General features: G+C 41.2%; 1 protein-coding gene across 2 annotated transcripts in view; it reads left to right on the top strand.

Annotated features, from left to right (window-relative positions):
- The window catches only part of MBP (myelin basic protein), a 182,661-nt gene extending 161,200 nt beyond the window's left edge, over positions 1–21,461 (top strand). For both annotated transcript variants that reach the window (XM_083187763.1, XM_083187762.1), the window contains exons 6-9: positions 1,311–1,346; positions 4,240–4,269; positions 8,546–8,689; positions 20,072–21,461. In XM_083187763.1, coding sequence (XP_083043889.1) covers positions 1,311–1,346; positions 4,240–4,269; positions 8,546–8,689; positions 20,072–20,116 — 255 coding nt within the window. In that variant the 3' untranslated portion in view covers positions 20,117–21,461. The remainder of the gene's footprint in view (positions 1–1,310; positions 1,347–4,239; positions 4,270–8,545; positions 8,690–20,071) is intronic.
- The last annotated feature ends 255 nt before the right edge of the window (positions 21,462–21,716 follow it).

The raw sequence follows: 21,716 nt of genomic DNA, 5'->3' as shown, positions 1-21,716 counted from the left end.
TTTTCAGATTTAGGAAACCAATGACTTAATTACAAATTACATTTGCTCCTATCCAGTACCAGATTTTTATTCCATCCAACCAACTAGTTGGATGGCTGGAGTAAAGTTGGTCTGATGTCTGGCCAGCATTAGTAATACATAAATGCTGAGATTACCGGATTTAGGATTTTTTCCTATATTGGAATATGTACATAGCATAATAAAATAGCTCATGGATGGGACCCAAGTCTAAACATGAAATGCATTTAGGTTTCTTATACATAGGGTTTGATTCTGAGATATATTCTGGTAAAGGGAACCTCACAAATTTCCAATTAACTGGAATCTGCAGGTATGTAATGCGCTTTCTGCAAATGTACAGAAAGGGCTTAGCGATATCGCATGTAGTTCCCCTTGATTGACAAGCAAAGGCGTTGAGGAATAGAGGGAGGCCTGCATTCCTAGAAATGTGGGCGTATCATTTTGTAGGCAGGGGAGAGCCAAGGGTCTGTATTAGGGTGGCCAATCCTGGGGCATTTTTCCAATCCCAGGATTCAGAATTGAAAAATTCTCAATCACGGACTTCCTGGGATACCCAGGATTGAGGCACCCTAGTATCTATGCAGTATCTCCCCTCCATCCCACCAGCCAGCCTGCACTATTACTTACATGGGGCAGGCCGGTGGTGACAGGCGGCAGCAGCAGGACCCAGCAGGTGGAGGAGATCGTTGTGGCAGGAGTGAACTGGCGTAGCAGGTGGAAGTGGTATGGCTGGCGGACTGCACAGTGTGAACTCTATGTCATGCTGTGCAGAGCCACACAGCAGGGGACAGGAGCAGCACCTGAGCTAGCGCTCAAGCGCTGCCTGGGCATGTACAGGCCAAACCCAGAATCCCAGCAATTTTTGGGCCAAATGCCGGGATTCAAAACCCGGTGATTTTAAGGCTAAATTTCTTTAGTCTGTGTGTCACCACAAAGTCTCCATGGCCTTGCGACATCAGTCACAGTGTTGGGATTACAGTTACATGGAGGAGGCGTCTCCTGTATCTCCTGTATGCTGCTCCTAGAAATTATATGAAAGATCATTTTATTAATTATTTTAACAATTTTGTCAATGAGAGTTTGTATACATTGCACCATTAAAAACCAAAGTTGTCATAAAATTTTGGATGTCGGATTTTCGGATATGGGAGACCCTTCCTGTAATACTGTACATTCCATACACAGTAACATCTTACATTGCATCACATCTATTATAAGAAGCACATGAGCTCCTGCTAGTTACTAAATCTCTGATCCATTTTTATACACCCATCTCCACTTCCTTCCAGGTGGCACCCAGAACTCCACCCCTTGCTCAACCAAAGGTAAGCATGTCACACATAATGTAATGGATTAAATGCTTGTATGTCTGTAAGCTTATATGTATCCCTTATCCCTTTTGTTTGCTGCTGGAAAAGTAATAATAGTTACTATGGGTGAGATTTAATAGGATGAGAGATACAGAAAGTCAGAGATTTGGTAAGAAATCTCCAGGGTTTTTTTAAAGCGGCAATCATTTACTCTGCAAAACCAGTTTGATTTTACAGTGTAAATGATTGCCGCTTTAAAAAAACCTGGAGATTTCTTGCCAAATCTCTCACTTTCTGAATATCTCATCCTATTAAATCTCACCCTTTGTGTTCTCTCACTCAGATTGCAAATGGATTTCCACACTTTAATAAGTACATAATAATGTGTTTCTTTCAGGTTCCACATTTCCATTCTAAAATTAGCCTCAATGTTTCCCATACTCCATGTTTTGTTTAAGTGCAGTGCATACCTCCTAATGCTTATAGGTTAGACACATGAAGGGGGGACAAAATAGACCCCGTTCCTTATTATTTGTAGATGAAGTGTCCCCTTTCCCCTTTTAAGGTCCAAACCCTGACTCATTCCAAAATCAGGACAGTTCTGAGCGGTATGAATTAGGATCCTGCTAAGGCAACCTACCCGTCTCCTGCAAAGCCCTACCATCCATGGCCCCTAGGTTACCACTTTCTATCACGGTATCCATACACTGTCAGGTACCTTCCCGATAGGGTCGATGATTTCTCTCCCTTTTTTATCTCCGGGGCTCTGGACTAACAGCGGAAAACAGCAGATGTCTGCCCCAACCTCCTTCCACTTCCCCCTACTTGTCGGGTGCTCTCTTCCCATCGGTGTATTGCTCATTCTCCACCTATGCCAACGGGCAAGTGGAGAGCAGCAGCAAATCACCGGTGGGCTAAGGACACCAATTATATCTGTCATCCACACTATCACATGAGTACTCATCCCAAATCTGTGGATAGATACCCTGTATGATCAGGGAAAGCGGATAGATCGCTTCTCCTCTTCCCTTATTCACAGAGACCACGGGGGACCTGCTCACTTGTAATTTCTCCTGCCGATGCCTAGTTAACAAGCAGCAGCGGTTCCGGACTCATTGGGGGTTTTATTCACCACTTATTCAACCTAATCTATAATAAAATATATCGTAAACTGGGCTGACTATTAGATGTATGGATTTGTTGGAACTAAGTAAAAACCAGACCCGGACAATACCCCGGAACGCCGGACCGGACATCACACTCTGCATTCTGGAGCTTGTAGTGTTCCGCTATAATATTGTATCATTGTTTTAAAAGGGATACATATATATTCACCCTTTTGCAAAATTCAGTGTCTCAATTTCCTTTTTCACTACCACATATAATTAGCGGGGATAATTGATACCCCTGTGTGGAATTTCTATAACACTTTCCAGCGTCACTGTTCTTGTTCTATGTTTGTGTGTAGGTGTGCTTTGTATGTCATTTTATCTTTTATTATAGCAGAATTAAAAACTAAGTTCCAAAAATTCATAAAGTTGTGCTCCCCCCCCCCCCCCCCCAAAAAAAAAAAAAGATTACTTTTCTCTTCTACAAGTACTACCCTCCCCACTGAGTATGGGGCCTATCCCTTAAAAAATATAAGTTGGATTTGCAATAATTAACAATATACAGTTATTACATTATCACTTGGATTGATCATTGGTCCTTATGAAAATTAGCACATGCTTAAACCCCGTATTTCACAGCAATGTATAACATATGTTATCAGGGAGATGTGCATGCGCATTAGAGTTAACCAATGTTGTTGAAGAGACATTTGTTATGTTACATTAAATTGTCCACACATACTGTATGTGCACAATCATTTTTCTAACATATCTATAGTTATATCTGTTACATAAGAATTTACATATTAGGATTGTAGGTCTCATCTTCCATATAGTGTACAACCTAGACTGTTCTCCGCCACCACAAATTTCTTACCTCTACACACAAGGATGAGCAGCAACAAACACAGCACAGGACAGATAATACATGATAGTGACATAAGCCATAGCTGGCATTAGGTAACACAGAGGATCTTCAAAAACGATTCTGATTTTAACATGTTAAATTGAGATAATATCCAATTACCATTCGTCTTTAAGGATGATCTCCGTATATATTGCATTTATGTTCATCTTCACAATATTTGATGGCCCTTATGTCCATGCTCCTCTGCAATGCAAGGCCTCTGAGACCTTATTTATCCCTCATCTTACTTTAGTGGGGGGGTTTGCTACCACCCAGATGTTTTTACAGTTTATTGTCTATATTAACATTCTCCTCCCTGAGATATGCCTGTAGAGGAGACACATGTTGCCACTGAAGGTGCTGAACATCACTCGGCCTCTCCCACAAAATGCCATGATTCGTGAGTGCGCTGCATTTTGGAGTGCACTCCATTTGGCTTCAGGGTTCCCCTGTAAATCTTCTTATCTTACCCGCTTCTCTAGGAGGTGGGTGGGACACAGGAGATGCCCACAGGTGCTTGGGACTGTCCGGCAGCTTGCGGGAGAGTAGGCAATTGTGGTAAGAATGGATTGAGATTCAAAACAGTTCTGCTGTGCTCCTTGCAATAGATACCACAGATTTGGCTTTTGTGTTGTAGGAAAGAGCACAACAAATAAATACTAGGATGGCCTAAAACATGGCTGAAGGCACTGATTGAAACAGTAAAGCTATTTGAACATTCACATCCTTTTCTAATATCCGTACATCTCTATTTCCTGTGCTACAAATTCTGATATTTGGTATAAAATGTCATGACTAAAGTGATTGTGTAATCTGGGAGAAATTCTGTTTTCCATGTGCAATTATGTCCATCATTATCTTGTTACCTTTTTCTGTTTCTTTCCTTGTGCAGAGAGGATTGTCCCTCGCAAGATTTAGCTGGGTAGGTGATGAATCCACATCTTCATTTTCAGCCACTCTGGCCACTTGGACCAACGCTCTGTAAAGCTGTACTGACATTTATTCTCCTCCATCTTTTCAGAATGATTTTGTTCCTCACAGCAACGCTTCTGGTGCTCTCACGCTATTGCTTCCCAGCTTTGCTATCATTAAAACATTTCTGCTCTAGCCCAGCTGGAACAAATGCTCTTCACTGACACATAGACATATTAAATACATTGATTTAAAGATAACTGTATGATAAAGACCACATACAATAGCCTGAGTCCTGATGGCCCGGTCAGGGAATCGGGGATGTTAAATGTGCAAACTGGGCATTTTAACATGTTTAATGTCCCTGATTCTCTGATGGATCATCAATCAGCAATAATCCCTGCCAGCGATTGGTGGCAGTGGATCAATGGTGAATCAGTGGTGCCAGTCAGGTTGGGGAATCGGTACTTTGATGTATGGGGGCCTTAAGGTTTCTTGCTATGAAGCGGTTGCTGTTTGCATGGCAAATGTATCTGTTTTTGTCTATTAAGCACCAAGAAGACAACTTGCTGCTGTGCTGGTAAAATGATTACTGTACTATGGGCCTGACTGAGTCGGAAGCAGGAGCATCTTTATGGTGATGCCACAACCAATGGTCTTCATACTTAGGGGTTTATTTACTAAGATGGGAGTTCTATGGAAGATGGGATGTTTCTATCGGCAGCCAATCAGATTGTATCTATTATCTTTTAGAAGGTGCTAAATACATAATAAGTAGATTCTGATTGGTTGCCCATAGCACATCCCATCTTCAATAGAACTCCCATCTTAGTAAATAAATTGCTTAGATTTTGGCTTGCAGTGTCACAAATCCATCTCATTGCATGTGCAGTACTTACACCAGCTACAGTAATTGCATGGATATTGGCATTGCAAACAGCATCCCACTCAGAATGACGCCCTCTGTCTAAAATGTACATTTTATGAAAATCTTATATTTGTCCTCTGTGTGTGGGAAAGGACAGAAGATTTCTGTAATTGGAGCACTTTCATTATACTAAATTGTTCACATTGTAATCTCAAAGTGAATGTGAGAATATTTCCTTCAAACCTTTTTTCCTGGGAAAATTCCCTAGAGCGTAACTAAGGGCCTAACGCAGACCTGATCGCAGGACCAATTTGTTCTCAAAATGGGCAAAACCATGCTGCGCTGCAGGTGGGGCAAATTAAACACGTGCAGATTTGGGTGAGTTATTTCGTTTCTGTTCAGAGTAAATACTGGCTGCTGTATCCTTAAGTTGCCCATACACTACTGCAATGTCTCGCAGCAGTGTGCGGCCACCTAATACCCGCGAGCGTGCTTCAGGGACCCATACGATCCATCACAATTTGTTGTAATGGACCGCATGAGTCCCTGCTCCCCTCCCGGCTCACTGCCGGGAGGGAGTTCCCATGTCGGGTGGTCGGACGTCAGGTAGATCCAACCACCAACTCAAGTTTGATGCCCATGGAACCGCACATCGGACCTGAGGGGACATTAAACTGACTCAATTTGACGCCCTTATTCGTTGGAATCGGCCCAACTCGGCTCAGTGTATGGGCACCTTAACATTGCAATATAGATTTCAGTTTCAGCACACCCCACTAAAAAGTAACTCTCACTGCACATGTTACATTTGCCCCACCTGCAGTGCACATGGTTTTGCCCATTTTGAGAACAAATTTGCCCTGCGATCAGATCTGAATTAAGCAATATTTACGTAAAACACTCCGAAACATAAGGGAGTGGACTGCGGTATAAACCAATTGTCCTATATCATAGGTTCTAACACGAGATTAACAGTGTATAGGTCAACCTTGACAAGGTGGATACAAGCAAAAGATCAATACAGCAATGGTCAACACATGAACAGGTTTGACATGAGGTTTTGTTTACTTTTTCATGCTTAACCATCCAGAATGGAGATGGCAAAGTGTCCAAGCCATGTTGAGAGAAGGGGACACAGTGCACTTATTTGGGGTCCGTGTGCTGAAATCTACAAATTGACACATGCAAAAACATATAAAAAACACGTTGACTATTTTCACATCGACATTTGCTTATGTTGACCCTGGCCATAGCAACCATTTGGCGTCAACCCTTTATACCATAATCTTCTCAAAACTCAAACATTTTATCTTCCCCATTTCCTCAAAGAGGGTGGGATGCTCTAAAACAGAAATGCGGTAAAAACTTCATTATCAGGGTTTTTACCGCATTTCCATATGCTCCAATGCCCCCCTGCCTGGTCAGTGCTGCGGAAGGAATTGCCAGTTATTGCTGGCGATTCCCTATAGAAGCCTATGTGCTTCTTACTGCAGCGATGTGTGAGGGATCCGTCACAGATCCCTCCCAGCATGCCCCGCGGCCAGTGCTGTCGCTCTTTGCATATGCGGAGAGACTCCACGGTCTCAGACCCAGAAGTCCAGTGCCAGAGACGCATCGCAAAGGACAGCTCTTACCGCAAGAGCTGTCCTTTGCATTACTAATCGCATATGTGGGTGCATATGCAATTAGTAAGTACGCGAAGCCCGGCGATATGCGGCGAATACGGGCGGCCCAGAATCGCAAGTGACATAATTAGTTTGCATCGGGCAAGGTACCTCGTTCTGCTACTGCTGCATTCAGCACAGGTTACTATTTCAAATTATAGTCCAGGTGGATGGTAAAGTATTAAAAAGTCGAAACTCCCCAAAAAGTGTGTCAACCAAATGTGTGTTGACCATTGTCATGTCAAACTTGTGTCTAATACCTGTCGACCTTATGTACTGTCTAAAGAGGAGAGAAATTAAGTACTAACCAATCAGCTTCTTCCTGCCATGTTACAGGTTGTATTTGAAAAATAACAGGAACTAATTGGTCAGTACTTTATCTCTCCCCATGCTGTAATAAATACGCACCTAGATTATGAAATGTCCTCTTTCTCTTGTTGCCAATAATGATTGTTTCCAAAATCTTGGAAGATTTGTATTTGATTTGATCTGTTTAATATTTAATGGTATTCCGTTTGATATTTCTTCCCCTTTAATAAAAAACGAAATATAACACAAAACATCATGTATCAGGCAGATCTTTCTGGAATAGCCTGCATATAATTTGCTGTATTCTAAAGGCCACATTTCACTGTGGTGACCTAATTAGGGCAGTCTGACATTAAATAACAAGCATTAATCCTGTATCAGTGAATGCCAGGTGCAGTCACATACACACATGTGTATGTGACTGCACCTCTCATTCATTGACAGGGATACAGTGTAGCAGATAGATTGTTCCATTAATAACAATCACATGATAATAACCTTCATCCAAGTAAAAGGAGTTGATTTCCTATTGTACTAATGTTTTTGTGGAAAGAACATTACTATGTAGATAGTGGTCTCAGTGGTGAATCCATCCACGTCATTATTGCCTCGTGCCGTGTTCATGATGGTTCCTGAGTAACATTATTGCATTAGGTCAGAGGTTCCCAAACTGTGTGCCGTGACACCTTGAGGTATCAGCATACTTGCAGGGGTGCCCCAGTAGGGTGGTCCAGGACCAATTAAAATTCATTATGGTCAATGTAATAGGCAAAACCAATGCTGGTGGCTTCCAATCATAAAATATGTGTACAAACAAAAGCAAATCCTGTCCCTCATCACATAACTGAACCTAAGGATGACACAATGTAATATTTTCTGAACTTCTTCATTAATGACCCCTCCCCCCCTTGATGTCGGTACATGCAGCTCAATCTGGCAATATCACCAGCAACTACATGAACTACATGAATGATATCAGTCAGTGTGTATGCACTTTATCGTTCTCCCGATGCACCGCTGATACAGTTAATCGGGAAGTGTGTACCCAGTATAAGGAAAGTTATCTGAGGTTACTCTTCTGTCTAATGAGATAGAATTCCTTTGACTTTACAAATAAGTATAGTAGCTCATATTTGAATATGAGTGTGTTGCATTATAGCTACCATTTACATAAGCAGGAATGCATTCATGGTCCATTTAGTATGTTCCATCTCACCGTATGTTTGATTTCCTAATACACCTGTTTATTTTTATTTATTTTTTCAGATTCTTGTAAAGAAATCCATTTAATGCGCTGATTTTATTTATTTATTTATTTTCTTCAAGGTATAAGATGTGCTTATCTTGGAGCAGTCATTTATCTATTATTTTTGGGGTTTATTAGTGGATACCTTACATACATGATGATGATGATGATGATAACATATCTATGTATTTCAATGTAGGGGGGTGAAAGCCATAAGGGTGCCTATGGAGGATCCAGTCCCAGGTTCTTGGAGCATCACCACCACCACCACAAATCATCCTTTAAGGGATACAAGGATGCACACAGAGATGGCCAAGGAACCCTCTCCAGGATCTTTAACTTGGTAATATTGCTTTTATAGTTCTCACTACTGTTTTGTACAATAGGATGAAATATGTGCTATCCTAGGCTATTACCCTTGCCTTCATTTGGTCACTTGTAACAGGAGCCGGACATTACTTCAGTATCACGTATTTCATCAGTATTATTATATGGCACAAAATAGGATGAGGACATTGCTTCTTACAGTGCTTTCTGTAATGTGTAATAAGTATCCTGTCCACTGACTGTTCTGTAAAATCTAACCAGAGCGTATGTGCTGACATCAGAACACACTGATTATACACGTTAGCACTTTTAGCTGTTACTTTGCTCATTTGACCTTAGCTATTATTAATAGATGCATCACATTCACTGTAACTAATGGGGCCTACACACGGGGCGATGGAAGCTTTGTGCTGAGCAATACATATAAATGGAAATTAATCAGTGGCGGCTCCTACCTTATGGTAGGAGGGGGGCTCCTGCTGGCCACAATACTGGCATCCCCCATGCCGCTGCCACCGACGCAGGTACGGTGCATGAGCAGATTTTATGGGCTGTCACACAGCAGCCCATAGATGCATCCTGGGGGGAGGGAATACCTCCCAATGGGACTGCCTTGGTGACTGGCAGGTTGGACTACCAATAGGAAGTCACTTCGAGCCACAGGGAAGCCAGTGCAGTCTCACAGACTGCATCTGGCTTCATTTCAGTGATGGATTTTACCTGCAGCCTGCAGCCCATAGGTAAAAACTGCCACTGAAATCAATATAGAACAAAAAAATTATGAATGTTTTTTTAGCAGCCATGATCCATAGTGTTTTGCATAGACATGCAAAATGGAGAATGTGCTATCATAACCATAGGCATGCGCGGCCCATTTTCTTAGGGGGTGCACCCTTGGAGGGGCGTCTCCATCACCACCTACTCGACGTGTCCATCATCACCTACTGGGCGTGTCCATAACCGCCTACTGGGCATCAATGCAAACTAAATAGAAGGTGACTTATTTATGTATATGCACTTCAGAATTAATCATTCCCTCCCACACATACTAGAAACTATAATGCCCATAACACATAATGCCACACACTGTAATGCCTATTACACATAATGCCACACACCATAATGCCCATTCCACATAATGCCACACACCATAATTCATTACACATTATGCCAGGGCTTAACACATTTTTGTAAAACATGGAAAATAGGTACAGTGTGCGCCGAACGCGCGCACCAAAAATTTACACCGTATTACACGTCACACACCCATAACATAGTATTCCACATTCCGTAATGCCCATTACACATTATGCCACACACCGTAATGCCCATTACACGTTACACCTCACACCGTGAGGCCATTACACATTGCGTCTCACACTGTGATGCCCATTACTCATTATGCCACACACTGTGATGCCCATTACACATTATGCCACACACTGTGATGCCCATCACACACTGACATATGTGATGCCCATTACACATTATGCCACACACCATAATTACATGCTCATTTCCCTGGGGGGATTACATGCTCATTGCCCATCAGGGGGATTACGGGCTCGTTGCCCTGGGGAGACGCAGTGTGCCAGGAGACGAAGTCTCAGACACAATCACAGCTGCAGAACTATGTATCAGATGGGGATCATTTAAGCGGGACCTGAAAGGGATTATCTGAGAAAGATATTTGCTGGTGACACAATCCAACCCTGATCTGAACCGGCCCTAGGCATGGAATGCCTATGCCTAGGGCCATCTATATCTGAGTAAGTCTCCACGCCCCCCGCTCCCCCCTGCAGCTTGAGCAAACATGCCAACTCCCTGGTGGCCATCCCTGGGACACTCACTCTCCATCTCCAGCAGCTATAGCAGCATCCCGCACATGTCCAGGAGAGGGACAGCATGGTGGGCAATTCTGTCACCAGGAAGAAAATAATGCACATGTCCGCGCATGGCCCCCATTGATTGGTATCCCGCTGCTGTTGAGATCCTGCACATCGGTGGGACACCAATCAATGGGGGACATGCGCGGACATGAAGGAGGCTGCAGGATGCTGTACAGGCTGCTGTACACAGGTGGGTGGGCGGGCAGCAGCGGGAAGTCGGGGACTACAATACTGCTGCTGCCGTTCTAAAGGAGGTGCAGCAATCGTGCGGGGAGCGCCGGTCATTAGGAGGTCTGTGCACCCCCCGTGCGCATGCCTTTGATCATAACTTAACTTTTTTAGAAAAGGGCTTAATTATCCCTTAGGTATGGAAATATGTCACCTTTCCTTTTCTCAGGCTGATCATGGGTCATATAAGTTGTATAAAGATATAGCCGATAACATGAATATGCTGTTGTCCAAAAGCATAAGTTTGCTTCATCAGTGCACACGTCTGTATTAGAATGCTCAGTGTACTCCTGCCGAGGGGCCACCTAGCAAAGGGGGGCCCAGGGTACAGTATCCCCCCCCCCCCCCATAATGGTTAATTAACTTCCCCTCCTCCTGCCCCAATATACATAAGTCACAACTGGGATATCTCTGCAATATACGAGTATGACAAAATGTTGCATTCAGTAGGGACTAAATGTACAGTACATTGATGCCTTATGTCAGAGATCTATGTACAGTATATAATAAACTAGTATATAATAGGCATAAGAGTAAGACTTCAGTACCAGAATTAGTAGTAAATAATGGGCGTAAGGGCAGAAGTACAGTGACTGTCCCCTCTCTATGGGCCTTCATGTCTTCGTCTGGCACAGATAAGTAGCTCTCACCTCATACACTGAGGATTATCAGAAGAGCAGCATGGCGGCGGATAATAAGGCATCATCTTTGTGAATAATTCAGCTGCCCAGCTAGACATGCAATCCTCGCCAATTATTCCCCAGAGTTTAGCTTATTTGAATGTACCTTGTGTCCCTTCCTTACATAATGTATAGATGTGGAATAAAGCCATCCGCACACCCTTGTCTATCTGGCATACTTCTTTTCTTTCCACTTTTAATATCTTGTTGCTTAGCTTTGGAATACATGTGGGGATGATGATGGCTTTCACATACTTATAATATAATTATTCTGTACTGGTTGGCTGTTCTAGCTGCTGGTATTCTGCAGGATTGCTGGTGACTGCGCTCGATCATAGCACCCTGCTGGAAATGATAGCAGTACTAGGTTCCCGATGGAACAGCCGTAAATCCTGGAGACTGCTTATTCAGCAACTCACACGTTGCTGACACTGAATATTGTACTGCAGTAAATATATTACTGTGTAAAAGTAGAAAAGGTTTCATTTATATGTGCAATAATATGAGTATAGACATTGACGATAATATGAATTGAGCAAGACCACAATGATGTGCTTTAGTTATGATGCAAAGTACAAATTGAATATCAGCAGACTCAGGCCTGGTTCGTTTTACTTGTAGCACACACTTAAAGCTAATTTTCTGTTCTCTAGACAACTTACTATGAAATGTTGCCAAGGCAGGGAAGTAGCTGAAGACCCAGGGACCAACTGCCTCTCCCAATTCAATTATATCCCTTTGAGACCTGCGTCCTGCCAATTACCCGGCATTTTGAGTGCTGGGTCATTTTGCTGGGTGCAGTCTGACCTTCTTTTACACTGAGCATCAAATTACCGGGTTCAAAATGTCAACCCGGTAATTTACTGAATTACACAGGTATTTCTTCAGTGTAAAAGGGTCAACCCTGGTAAAAAAGCAGGGTCGGTGACCCGGGATTTAAGACCCGGATTGACCTGTTTACACTGAACAAATTACCGGATAGAACTGCTTCATCCGGTAGTTTGATGTTTAGTTTAATAGGGGTTTTAGAGAGTGTGGGCTCACTACTGGTGACAATCCTAACACTAGGAAATATTTCTCTGATGATTTCAAGATTTTCTTAACTACATAAGGGAGGGGGTTTAGAGAGTCAAATGGCTGCAGTATTTTAAAGTGGGAGAAAGAGAGTGATATCCTCAGGCTTTAACTCCCATGGCTCCCATTAAATTACTATCCCGCTAACTTGTGTGTTAACCAGAGCTATGGGTTGCAAAATTTACATCACCAGCAAACAGGCAATTTCCCTCTGATTTCTTTTGAGAGACTTGTCGGACTTGAAAGTAAATCCTTGTTAACTGCAGCAGGCTCTAATTGAATTACCAACCTACTGTAAATTACTGCATCTAAAGGAATTCAAAAAAAGCAAGCAGCACTGCGAAAAACTGGAATTATTAGTATTTTAATTAAGAATATTTTTTAAAAAGAGTTTTTTTTTAATAAAAATACACAAATTTATATGTATACATATACACCTAGATCATGTTAAAACACGTCAATAAACAACTTTGGTACTTCTTTACTTTCACGGCGCCAGCATGGCGCCGCGCGTACTTCCGGGTTACGCTCGCCACTAATTAAGTTAAATAAACGGAGTTAACGCCATGCCAACATGGATAGTTCATACCTTCACTATCCATGTTGGCATGGAGTTGATTTTAATTAGCGTGGCGAGCGTAGCGAGCCACCGAGCCCGCAGCGCGGGCGAGCGAAGCGAGCCCCGCAAGGGGACTCTGACGCGCGGCGCCATGCTGGCGCCGTGAAAGTAAAGAAGTACCACAACTTTCACATACAATATAAGCAGTAATGATGACCAATATAAGAAAAAATGACCAGAGTTAGCCAAACAATATGGTAGCCACATTGTTGCACTGCAGCTTTAAGGGAATTAATCAATTGTTTTTCACACACATTGATATCTCTAGCGCATAGTCCCACATTTCTTCTATCTAACGGAATTCCCTTCCACAGAGATGTTGCTTTTGTTGTGTTAAAATTAAACCTTTCAGGTCCAACGTCTAGTCAGGCTCAACAGCCCTAGCGCTAGTAGCAGATCCAATGGAGAGCCACATTAAAATAAGAACATCAACATCGCCCAATGTAGACCATTCTTCAATAAAAAAAAAAATACAAAAACTACAATTTAAACCATACTGTTTGACTTAAAAAAAAAAAATTGGACTGCAAAGGGTTAATCAGTAAATTTATGTTATCCTTATATTGTTTTGGTGCGGTTTGCTACACATACAGGAGGTCAGAATGCTTGTATTAGTGCACCAAGCATAACAAGAGTCTTCTCCATCCAATCTTCATACATCCGTAGTTAGGCAAAATGTGACCGCAAATATTTCCAGAGATAATTGCTTTAAAAGTTGCTAAATATTGTTTTGAGTTTTTCACATCAATGTACAAGGATTTGGTTTTCAGGAGAAGATTAGTGCAGATGGTGCTCAGTTATTGTCTGACTTTGCTATGCTGAGTTTGGCAAGAGCATTCGTCCATCAAATCCCCTGTCCTGAAGCCCTTTGTATAGTTTGGATCTACAAAAATATTTGAATATATTTAGAGAAAGGTCTTCCTGAATTAACTTCAGTATAAAGAAATGTTAATTAAGAAATTTAGATTGTTGCCACAAATTAAAAAATCTCTATTTCTATGCATGTCATCTTATAATAGCTTTATAATTTATAATTTATACCCTACAGTGATGTTTCCCTTTAGGTAATTTTTTTCAAAATAACTGCTGACAAAACATTATCATTTATTATCATTTAAAGCATAAAAAGAGTTATTATTCATTGCCAATAGTCCTATCATTTGAACAAATTGCTGTACTAAATTTGGCTCGGTGACGGCACAGTCCATAGAAAAATGAAAATAAAAGTTTAAAAAACGATCAATTATTATCATAATTATTCTTTTGAAAAACAGAAGTGAGCTTTGTTCAACATCAAAGTGTAATGATAGATTCAATGTAAAATGAGTGATTCTATAACAAAGTAGTCAATTTATAAAAAAAAAACAGACTCAGAAAACAGAAGCAACAAAAAGCAAAGTAGCAAATAATAAAGATCAAAGAAAGAAAATATATGTTAGATTGATTTCTCTTTCAATTAAACTTAGGCATACAGTACCTTATTGTGTTGTCTTGAGACTATTATAGGATAAGGCTTAATTCAGAACTTAGGGCAAATAAACAAAACCATGTTGCAATGCAGGTGGGCATATGTAACATGAGCAGAGATAGTTAGATTTGGGCAGAGGCGGATTTGGGGGGGGGGGGGGGGGGGCACCAAGGCAAGTGCCCCACCTGGTGCAGTCCATAGAAGCTGGGATTTTGCCAGACTGGGCTGTGAGTAGCAGAGAACTGGCTTCCTGTATGAAGCCACTCCATGCCCAATTCTCAGCCCTAGCCGGCTTCTATGGGCTGCAGTTGATGCAGTCTATAGAAGCGCGGATTTTGTGCCGGGCCCGTTGCATCTACATTGCATAGGTGCTGGGACTTAGCCGGCAGTGGGGGAAAGCCGACAACACCAGGCATCAAGGCTAGCAGGCAGCAGCCGCCCACCTACACCATGGTAGGAGCCTCCAGTGGGTATAAATTTACTGTTTAGGAACAATTTGCCGAAGTTAGAGGGAAAATGTTTACCAACCCCAAAACTGAAATTGTATTTTTCTGCTTATCAACATTGTACTCTGTGATAAAAAGTAAATGCTGCATTTCTAACCATTTATACAGTACATACAGCTTTGCTAGAACAGGCAACATATTTCCCATGCTTACATGTACAGTATATATGGCTGGATGCTTATTGGATGCAATTTACACACAAAAGCTGCTTGTAAAAACTGCATTTACAATTAATACAACCTACTTACCCCCTCTGCAGAAGCGTATACATCAAAATATTTATAAATTGTAAAATTTTGCATGTAAAACAGCACCAGTAACATATGTGGCCTCTTTACATCATGCTTCAAAAAGGTGGACAGTGAAAAACAACCAGCCAATCAGCTGTTGTCATTTTTCAAACCTAGCCTGTAACAGGATAATTAGAAGATGATTGGTTGGTGGCTTATCATTCTCCCCTTTTTTAAAGCTTAGTGCATCTGGCACACAGACACATGCTGAAATGGGAAGATAATACGTTCGTGAGGAAAAATGACTTTACAGAAAGGGTAGTGGATAAGTGGAATAACCTCCGGTCAGAAGTGGTACTAACTGATCTGACCAGAAATGGAGCACGGGTCCCTCTGCAGCAATGGCGATGCGCGGTCCTGAGTGACGCCATCACCTGCAGTAAAAGGCAGTGCTTGCATGGTCTTTCCTGCTAGATCATGGGGGCTTTGCCTATAAACAATAGGCAAAGCCCCGCGATGCACAGATCACTCGACACAGAGCATCGCTGTGTGCATCGCGGGTGTCCTGCGATGTGTGCTGAGCGATCATGCTTAAGCCCGTTGCCCAGTACGGAGACTGGGTCACCCTGTGTGTATCTTGGCTTAAGGATCAAATAGTGTTGTGGTTACCAAGAGGTAAAATTGGGCAGACTAGATGGGCCAAGTGTTTCTTATCTGCATTGTATGCTTCCAAATACAGTACATCTTTATCCTAGCCCACATATGCTTCCAAACACATGAACATGCCCATAGTGTACTCAGACTATGTTTGTCCTGCCCACAACCCCCACATCCCACCTCACACTCAGGCACAAGAGTCAAATGCATGCAAATCTGCATAAACACACAGTTTTGTTTTTTTGGCCACTCTCAGAATGATTTACATATTTCCTATATAGATTTGAAAAACTGCTTCAAGGTGCATAATGCACTGGGCATTTTTTTAATGATTTTTCCCCATTCAAACGAATTTTGCTTAAGTGGACAGTTTTCCATAGCAGGGCACTATGGAAAGCCGTCCACTCCATCGCTCATCTGCTGGTAATACCAGCAAATGAGTAGCATGGCCAGTGATGATGTGGGAGCGCGCATCAGTGCTAACCGCCAGGCCATACACACTGGGTGGCTTTTGAGCTGAAAGCATCTCAAACTGTAAAAGTGAGCCGCTTTCAGCTCAGAATCATCCCATTGTGTATGGGCCTTCAGTCTAAACAAGGTGACCTCATGTTCTCTGTGTAACGTACACAAGTGCAGCTCTCCAAAGAGCCAGCTGATAAACAAAAGCTGACACACGGTTCTAAACAGGGCCTTATTACCCCATGTCCAGGATCCTAGGCTTTGAAGTATTTTGGGCCCCTTGCAGCACAGAAGCAGCACTTACACCATCATTTGCACTTTCAGTATTCATAGATGCTGATGCGCAGTTGAAAGTCTGCTGACCTCTTTTCTTTCAGCACAATTGTCCTTCATTTTCTTATCTCTTTTAATATATCTGTCCGGTGTCTCACCCCCTCCCCAATTATCTCAAACATACCTTATGTTACTACATGTGTGCCTTGCTATTGGGCTAAGTGTAAAATGTCTTTAAGCTTGGAGCTCTAGTGTGCAGGTGACTGGCCCCTAGTTCTTGCAGAGCCCCAAGGTTTCAGCCTAGTCAGCCTTGTGAATAATAGTTTACTGTAAAAACGGTTAAAAAAAAAAATTCTCTCATTTGCTCAAACCAGGATCTTATTGTTAGATCAGGATCTTATTGTTACCAGCATTAGATGCACAATTCATCTTGTTTTCTTTTATCTTAGATTTTTTTTTTTATTTAGAAATGCAAATTATATATCCAAAACTGGTTTCAGGGATGCTCATGATATTACTGTGGTAACAGTACTACATAATATGGGATTATTTGGGGATTTCTTCTTTTACATTTTGACAAATAATTTTTAAGTAAATCTTTGAAAATATTATTCCTTTTTTGTCATTATTTCCTATTAATTATGTTACATTCTAGTAATAGCTGATTGTAAATATCACTAGTGCAATGTTTCCTTGTTAGATCACAGCAAAGCTGGTATTATTTCACAGCAGCGCAGTTTAAACTGAGACATCTTTTACAGTACTTCATGCAGTTATTTACAGAACTGGAGAGTGAAATCTCCTATTGTATTCTGAGGACAGCAAGTGCCCCAAGGACATTCATTTCTAAGGAGTATAATACAGAGGGAAACAAAAGGCAGTACAGAGCAGAAGCAGCAGTTCAGGAAACACATTCTTACATTTATTACTGCAAATAGGAGCATTGACCTGAAAATATATTTGGAGATGTAAAAGTTATTCCACAAAAGTCACTTTCTTAACCATTACTACCACTACTGAGAAAGTGCAATCTCACCATGTGTACGCACCTAAGTCTCAGAAGAAATGAGACTATCTAGATATAAAACTTGAAATTAATTTCTACATTAACTAGTAAAATTAGTAAATTGGCAATTTAATATGGTTTTCTCAACTTAAGTCAAATTCTTTGCAGTTTTCCACAGCGTGAAGTAAACCTAGGCTATACATAAAAAAAAAAAAATCATTATTGTGATGTTAGTCTCGGGCCAGCCCAGAATATGGGCCTTATTCTGGTTCACTCTCAGAGGCAAATTCCTTCTCAGATGAACAAAACCATGTGCACTGCAGGGGGCAGATGTAACATGTGCAGAGAGAATTAGATTTGGGTGAGTTATTTTATTTATGTGCAAGGAAAATACTGACTGCTTTATTTTTACACTGTAATATAGATCTCACTTTGAAGAAAATCCCCACCCAAAGTTACATCTGCCCCACCTGCAATGCACATGGTTTTGTCCATTTGAGAAGGAATTTGCCTCTAGGAGTGAACCAGAATAAGGCCCTATGTCTCCTCCTTGGAGAGTCTGTAATTAACTTGCAGATTTTATATTCCTATTATTTATATTCTCAATTCTGCAAAATAAATGTAAAAGTACAACCCTATCAGCTTCTGCCTTAAATTTGCAGACTGTGTTTGAAAAAGTGACATGAGCTGAATATAGTTGTAGGGAATATAGATTATAAATTTCACTGGGGCAGGGACTGATGTGACTGTTCAAATATGCTCTGTAAAGCGCTGCAGAATATGTGTGCGCTATATAAATGGCTGGTAATAATAATAATTGATTTGTACTTTATTTCTCACACAATTATATCTCTCTTCAAGCTTTAATAATCACCCCATGGGGTAGATATGTACCCTAGGGGGATGTTAACACACACACATATATATATATATATATATATATATATATATATGTCTAGTGTCTGTTTGTGTATCTCTGAAACACTGCCATCTGTTGGCAGTGAGTGAAACTACATCTCTTTCTCTCTCACACATGCACAAACACAGAGGAAATCACAAGGTAGCAGACTAGCTTTTTAAGCATTTGCTTCAAGCGGGCTTAGTAATTTATTATATATTGGGTACTTATGTAGTATCTGGGCGTCTGATTTAGAAATCGGATCGCATCGCATCGCATGCGACCAAATCGTATGCGATGCGATGGTCAAGATTTTTCCATAGGATTCAATGTTAAAATGGTCTGAGTCCATTTTAACATAGAATTCAATGGGAAAAAGGGGTCCTTTTCCTTTCCCCACTATCCAAGTGGGCATGGAGTTGGATATAAACCTGTGGCGAGCGTAGCGAGCCACCGAGCCCGAAGCGTGGCGAGCGTAGCGAGCCCCGCGAGGGGACACAGAATACTTTTTAAGAAATATGCGTTCGCTCGCCATGCTTCGGGCTCGGTGGCTCGCTGCGCTCGCCACGCTATATAAAATCAACTCTATGCCCACTTGGATAGTGGGAAAATGAACAGGACCTTCTTAACATTGAATCCTATGCAAAATCGCATCAAATCGCATTGCATCGCATCTGATTGTATGCCTTAAGGTAAGGCATACAATCACAAAATCGGACGCCCAGATACTACATAAGTACCATATATTGCTTTATTTGCAATCTGCAAGTATGGGTTTGGATTTACAGCCTGACATTAGGGTCACATAGGTGTCCCCGTTTTAAATAATTAAAACGCTTTGATGATATGCTTTTATCTCAAAATAATTACCACTTTCGACCACTCCGCTCTGCACAAGATCTGCATCTCTCTTCTGCACGGATCACTAGCTCCCATTCACTATTACAGGACTTTCATTGGGCTGCCCCCACCCTATGGAATGCCCTTCCATGCACAATAAGACTCTCAGCTAGCCTCCAAACTTTCAAGCGTTCCCTGAAAACTCACCCTATAGATTGTAAGCTTGCTTGTTTTATCTCTGTTTAAAATTGTAAAGCCAACACAATCTGCTGCAGGAACTGTAAATAAATAAATATCAGAGGTCAATGTCAGTACCTGACCATGGGGCAGATGTATTAAACCTTAACAAGAGATAAATGCAAGGGTGATAAAGAGAGATAAACATCCAGCCAATCAGCTGCTTACTGACTTTTTTCAAACACAGCCTGTAACATGGCAGTTAGCAGGTGATTGGCTGGACATTTATCTCTCTTTATCACACTTGAATTTATCTCTTGGTAAGACTTAATACATCTGCCCACATATTTGAAAGAATCATTCTGACCAGTGACTGTGTTTTCTTATCCTGCAGGGAGGAAGAGACAGCCGATCATCCTCTCCCATGGCAAGACGCTGAAGTGTCCAAGATGTCTGCCACAAGGGCTGCAGCCTGCTCCATATCCTAAAGTGCCATTACAGATAACATTACTACTATGTATAACTCTCATATAAATATAAACAATCTGTCACGCAGAGACCACAAGCTGTGACTGCAGTTCATATGTGTTGCCAGTACCTGATTAAAAGAAAGTTCATTTATAGTAAGATGGGAAACAAAATGATGGACCCTGCTGTCTAAATGATAATAAACATTAATTAGAACGCAAACGTCTTAAAACCTAAATGTTATTTTAGCGACCAACAACTGTAATTGCTATGAGGTAAAATGTTTTGTCCAGCCAGACAAAAGGAACTATAACAACCACAATATTGTATAAGGATTTTGCTTCTTGCTGCTTTGAGTTTACATAGGAGCTTTTTTATTATTTGATTTTTAATAACACCCAAACTCTCTCACATGCATGTTTTTCTTTCATACTAGGTAGAGACAGCAGTTCTTGGGGCTAGTAGGGAAAAGGGCAATATTCGCATGTGAGAAGGGTTTATTGTGCGGATAACAGACTTGTGGTAAAGGACAATGCAATATACAAATGATAGGAGACTTCTGTCCTTGCCGCGTTATGGGAGGAGAGAAACAGTGAGAGAGAGGCTATTTCAGGAAGTCAGGAGAATCCCCTGGCACTGCGCACACCTACAGCCCTAAATGCTTATGCGTGGGGCTTGTCAACACTCATAAATCCTTATCTATATTCTAGAAAACACTATGCAAGCTCAACAAATATAGAACAAATTATTAGTAACCTTCTGATGGTGATTCGCTGTCATGCAGAATGATAAAAAAAAATTATATAGACTTTAAACTAACTACTGTAGTTATGTAAGAGAAAGCTAACAGTTTGTCATTAATCAGATTTTAAATTGAGGGCACTGGGAATCACAGGTGCACCAAATAGCTCTTCTGATTGCACTGTTTTAATTTTATCTTAATTACCGTAAGTAAAGTGTACAATAGATTGACCCTTGTTTAATGGACTTTATTTTTACAGGGTTTTTTGTTTTTAAAAAAAAACATGCATTTTATGGGAAGAACACTGTAGCTTATTAATAAGTGCCTTAGATAATGTCACAGTTTTTATGAGGTGACAGAAGTGTGTACTAATGTACTGCCACTGATCATGGGAGTTAAGAACATACAATGTGTACAGCTTATACACAGGATAGGCAACAGAATCCACACATTATTTCATGACCATGGTCAGAATATTTTCATTTTATAGGTTTATCCAGTGAACAGTTGTTATTGTTATTCCTCTTACGGTGTCATTAAAGTTACCGAAATAAAATAATCTTATTAGACTTGATTGGATTTGTATGTTATTTGCTCATTTACCCAACATCTCTCATTCAGTGTTATTATTTTGCTAAGACACCGCTGTCCTGTCCGAGGTCTCTCTGCTGATTTAAAGCAAACCCAACAGTATGATGGAATGATGGATACAGTTGCTAAGGGGAGGGTACACATTGGGGCTTACCTAGTACCCCATTAGGCTGAACTGGCACTGGATACAGTCCCCATAGCATTTAGTAGTTAACATTTTATAGTAGTTTGCTATCCG

This window comes from Crinia signifera, chromosome 5 (genome assembly GCF_055691185.1).
Source record: "Crinia signifera chromosome 5, ASM5569118v1, whole genome shotgun sequence".
Lineage (NCBI taxonomy): Eukaryota > Metazoa > Chordata > Amphibia > Anura > Myobatrachidae > Crinia > Crinia signifera.
Note: the sequence above shows the minus strand (reverse complement) of the source record. Positions and strands in the feature narration are given on the sequence as shown.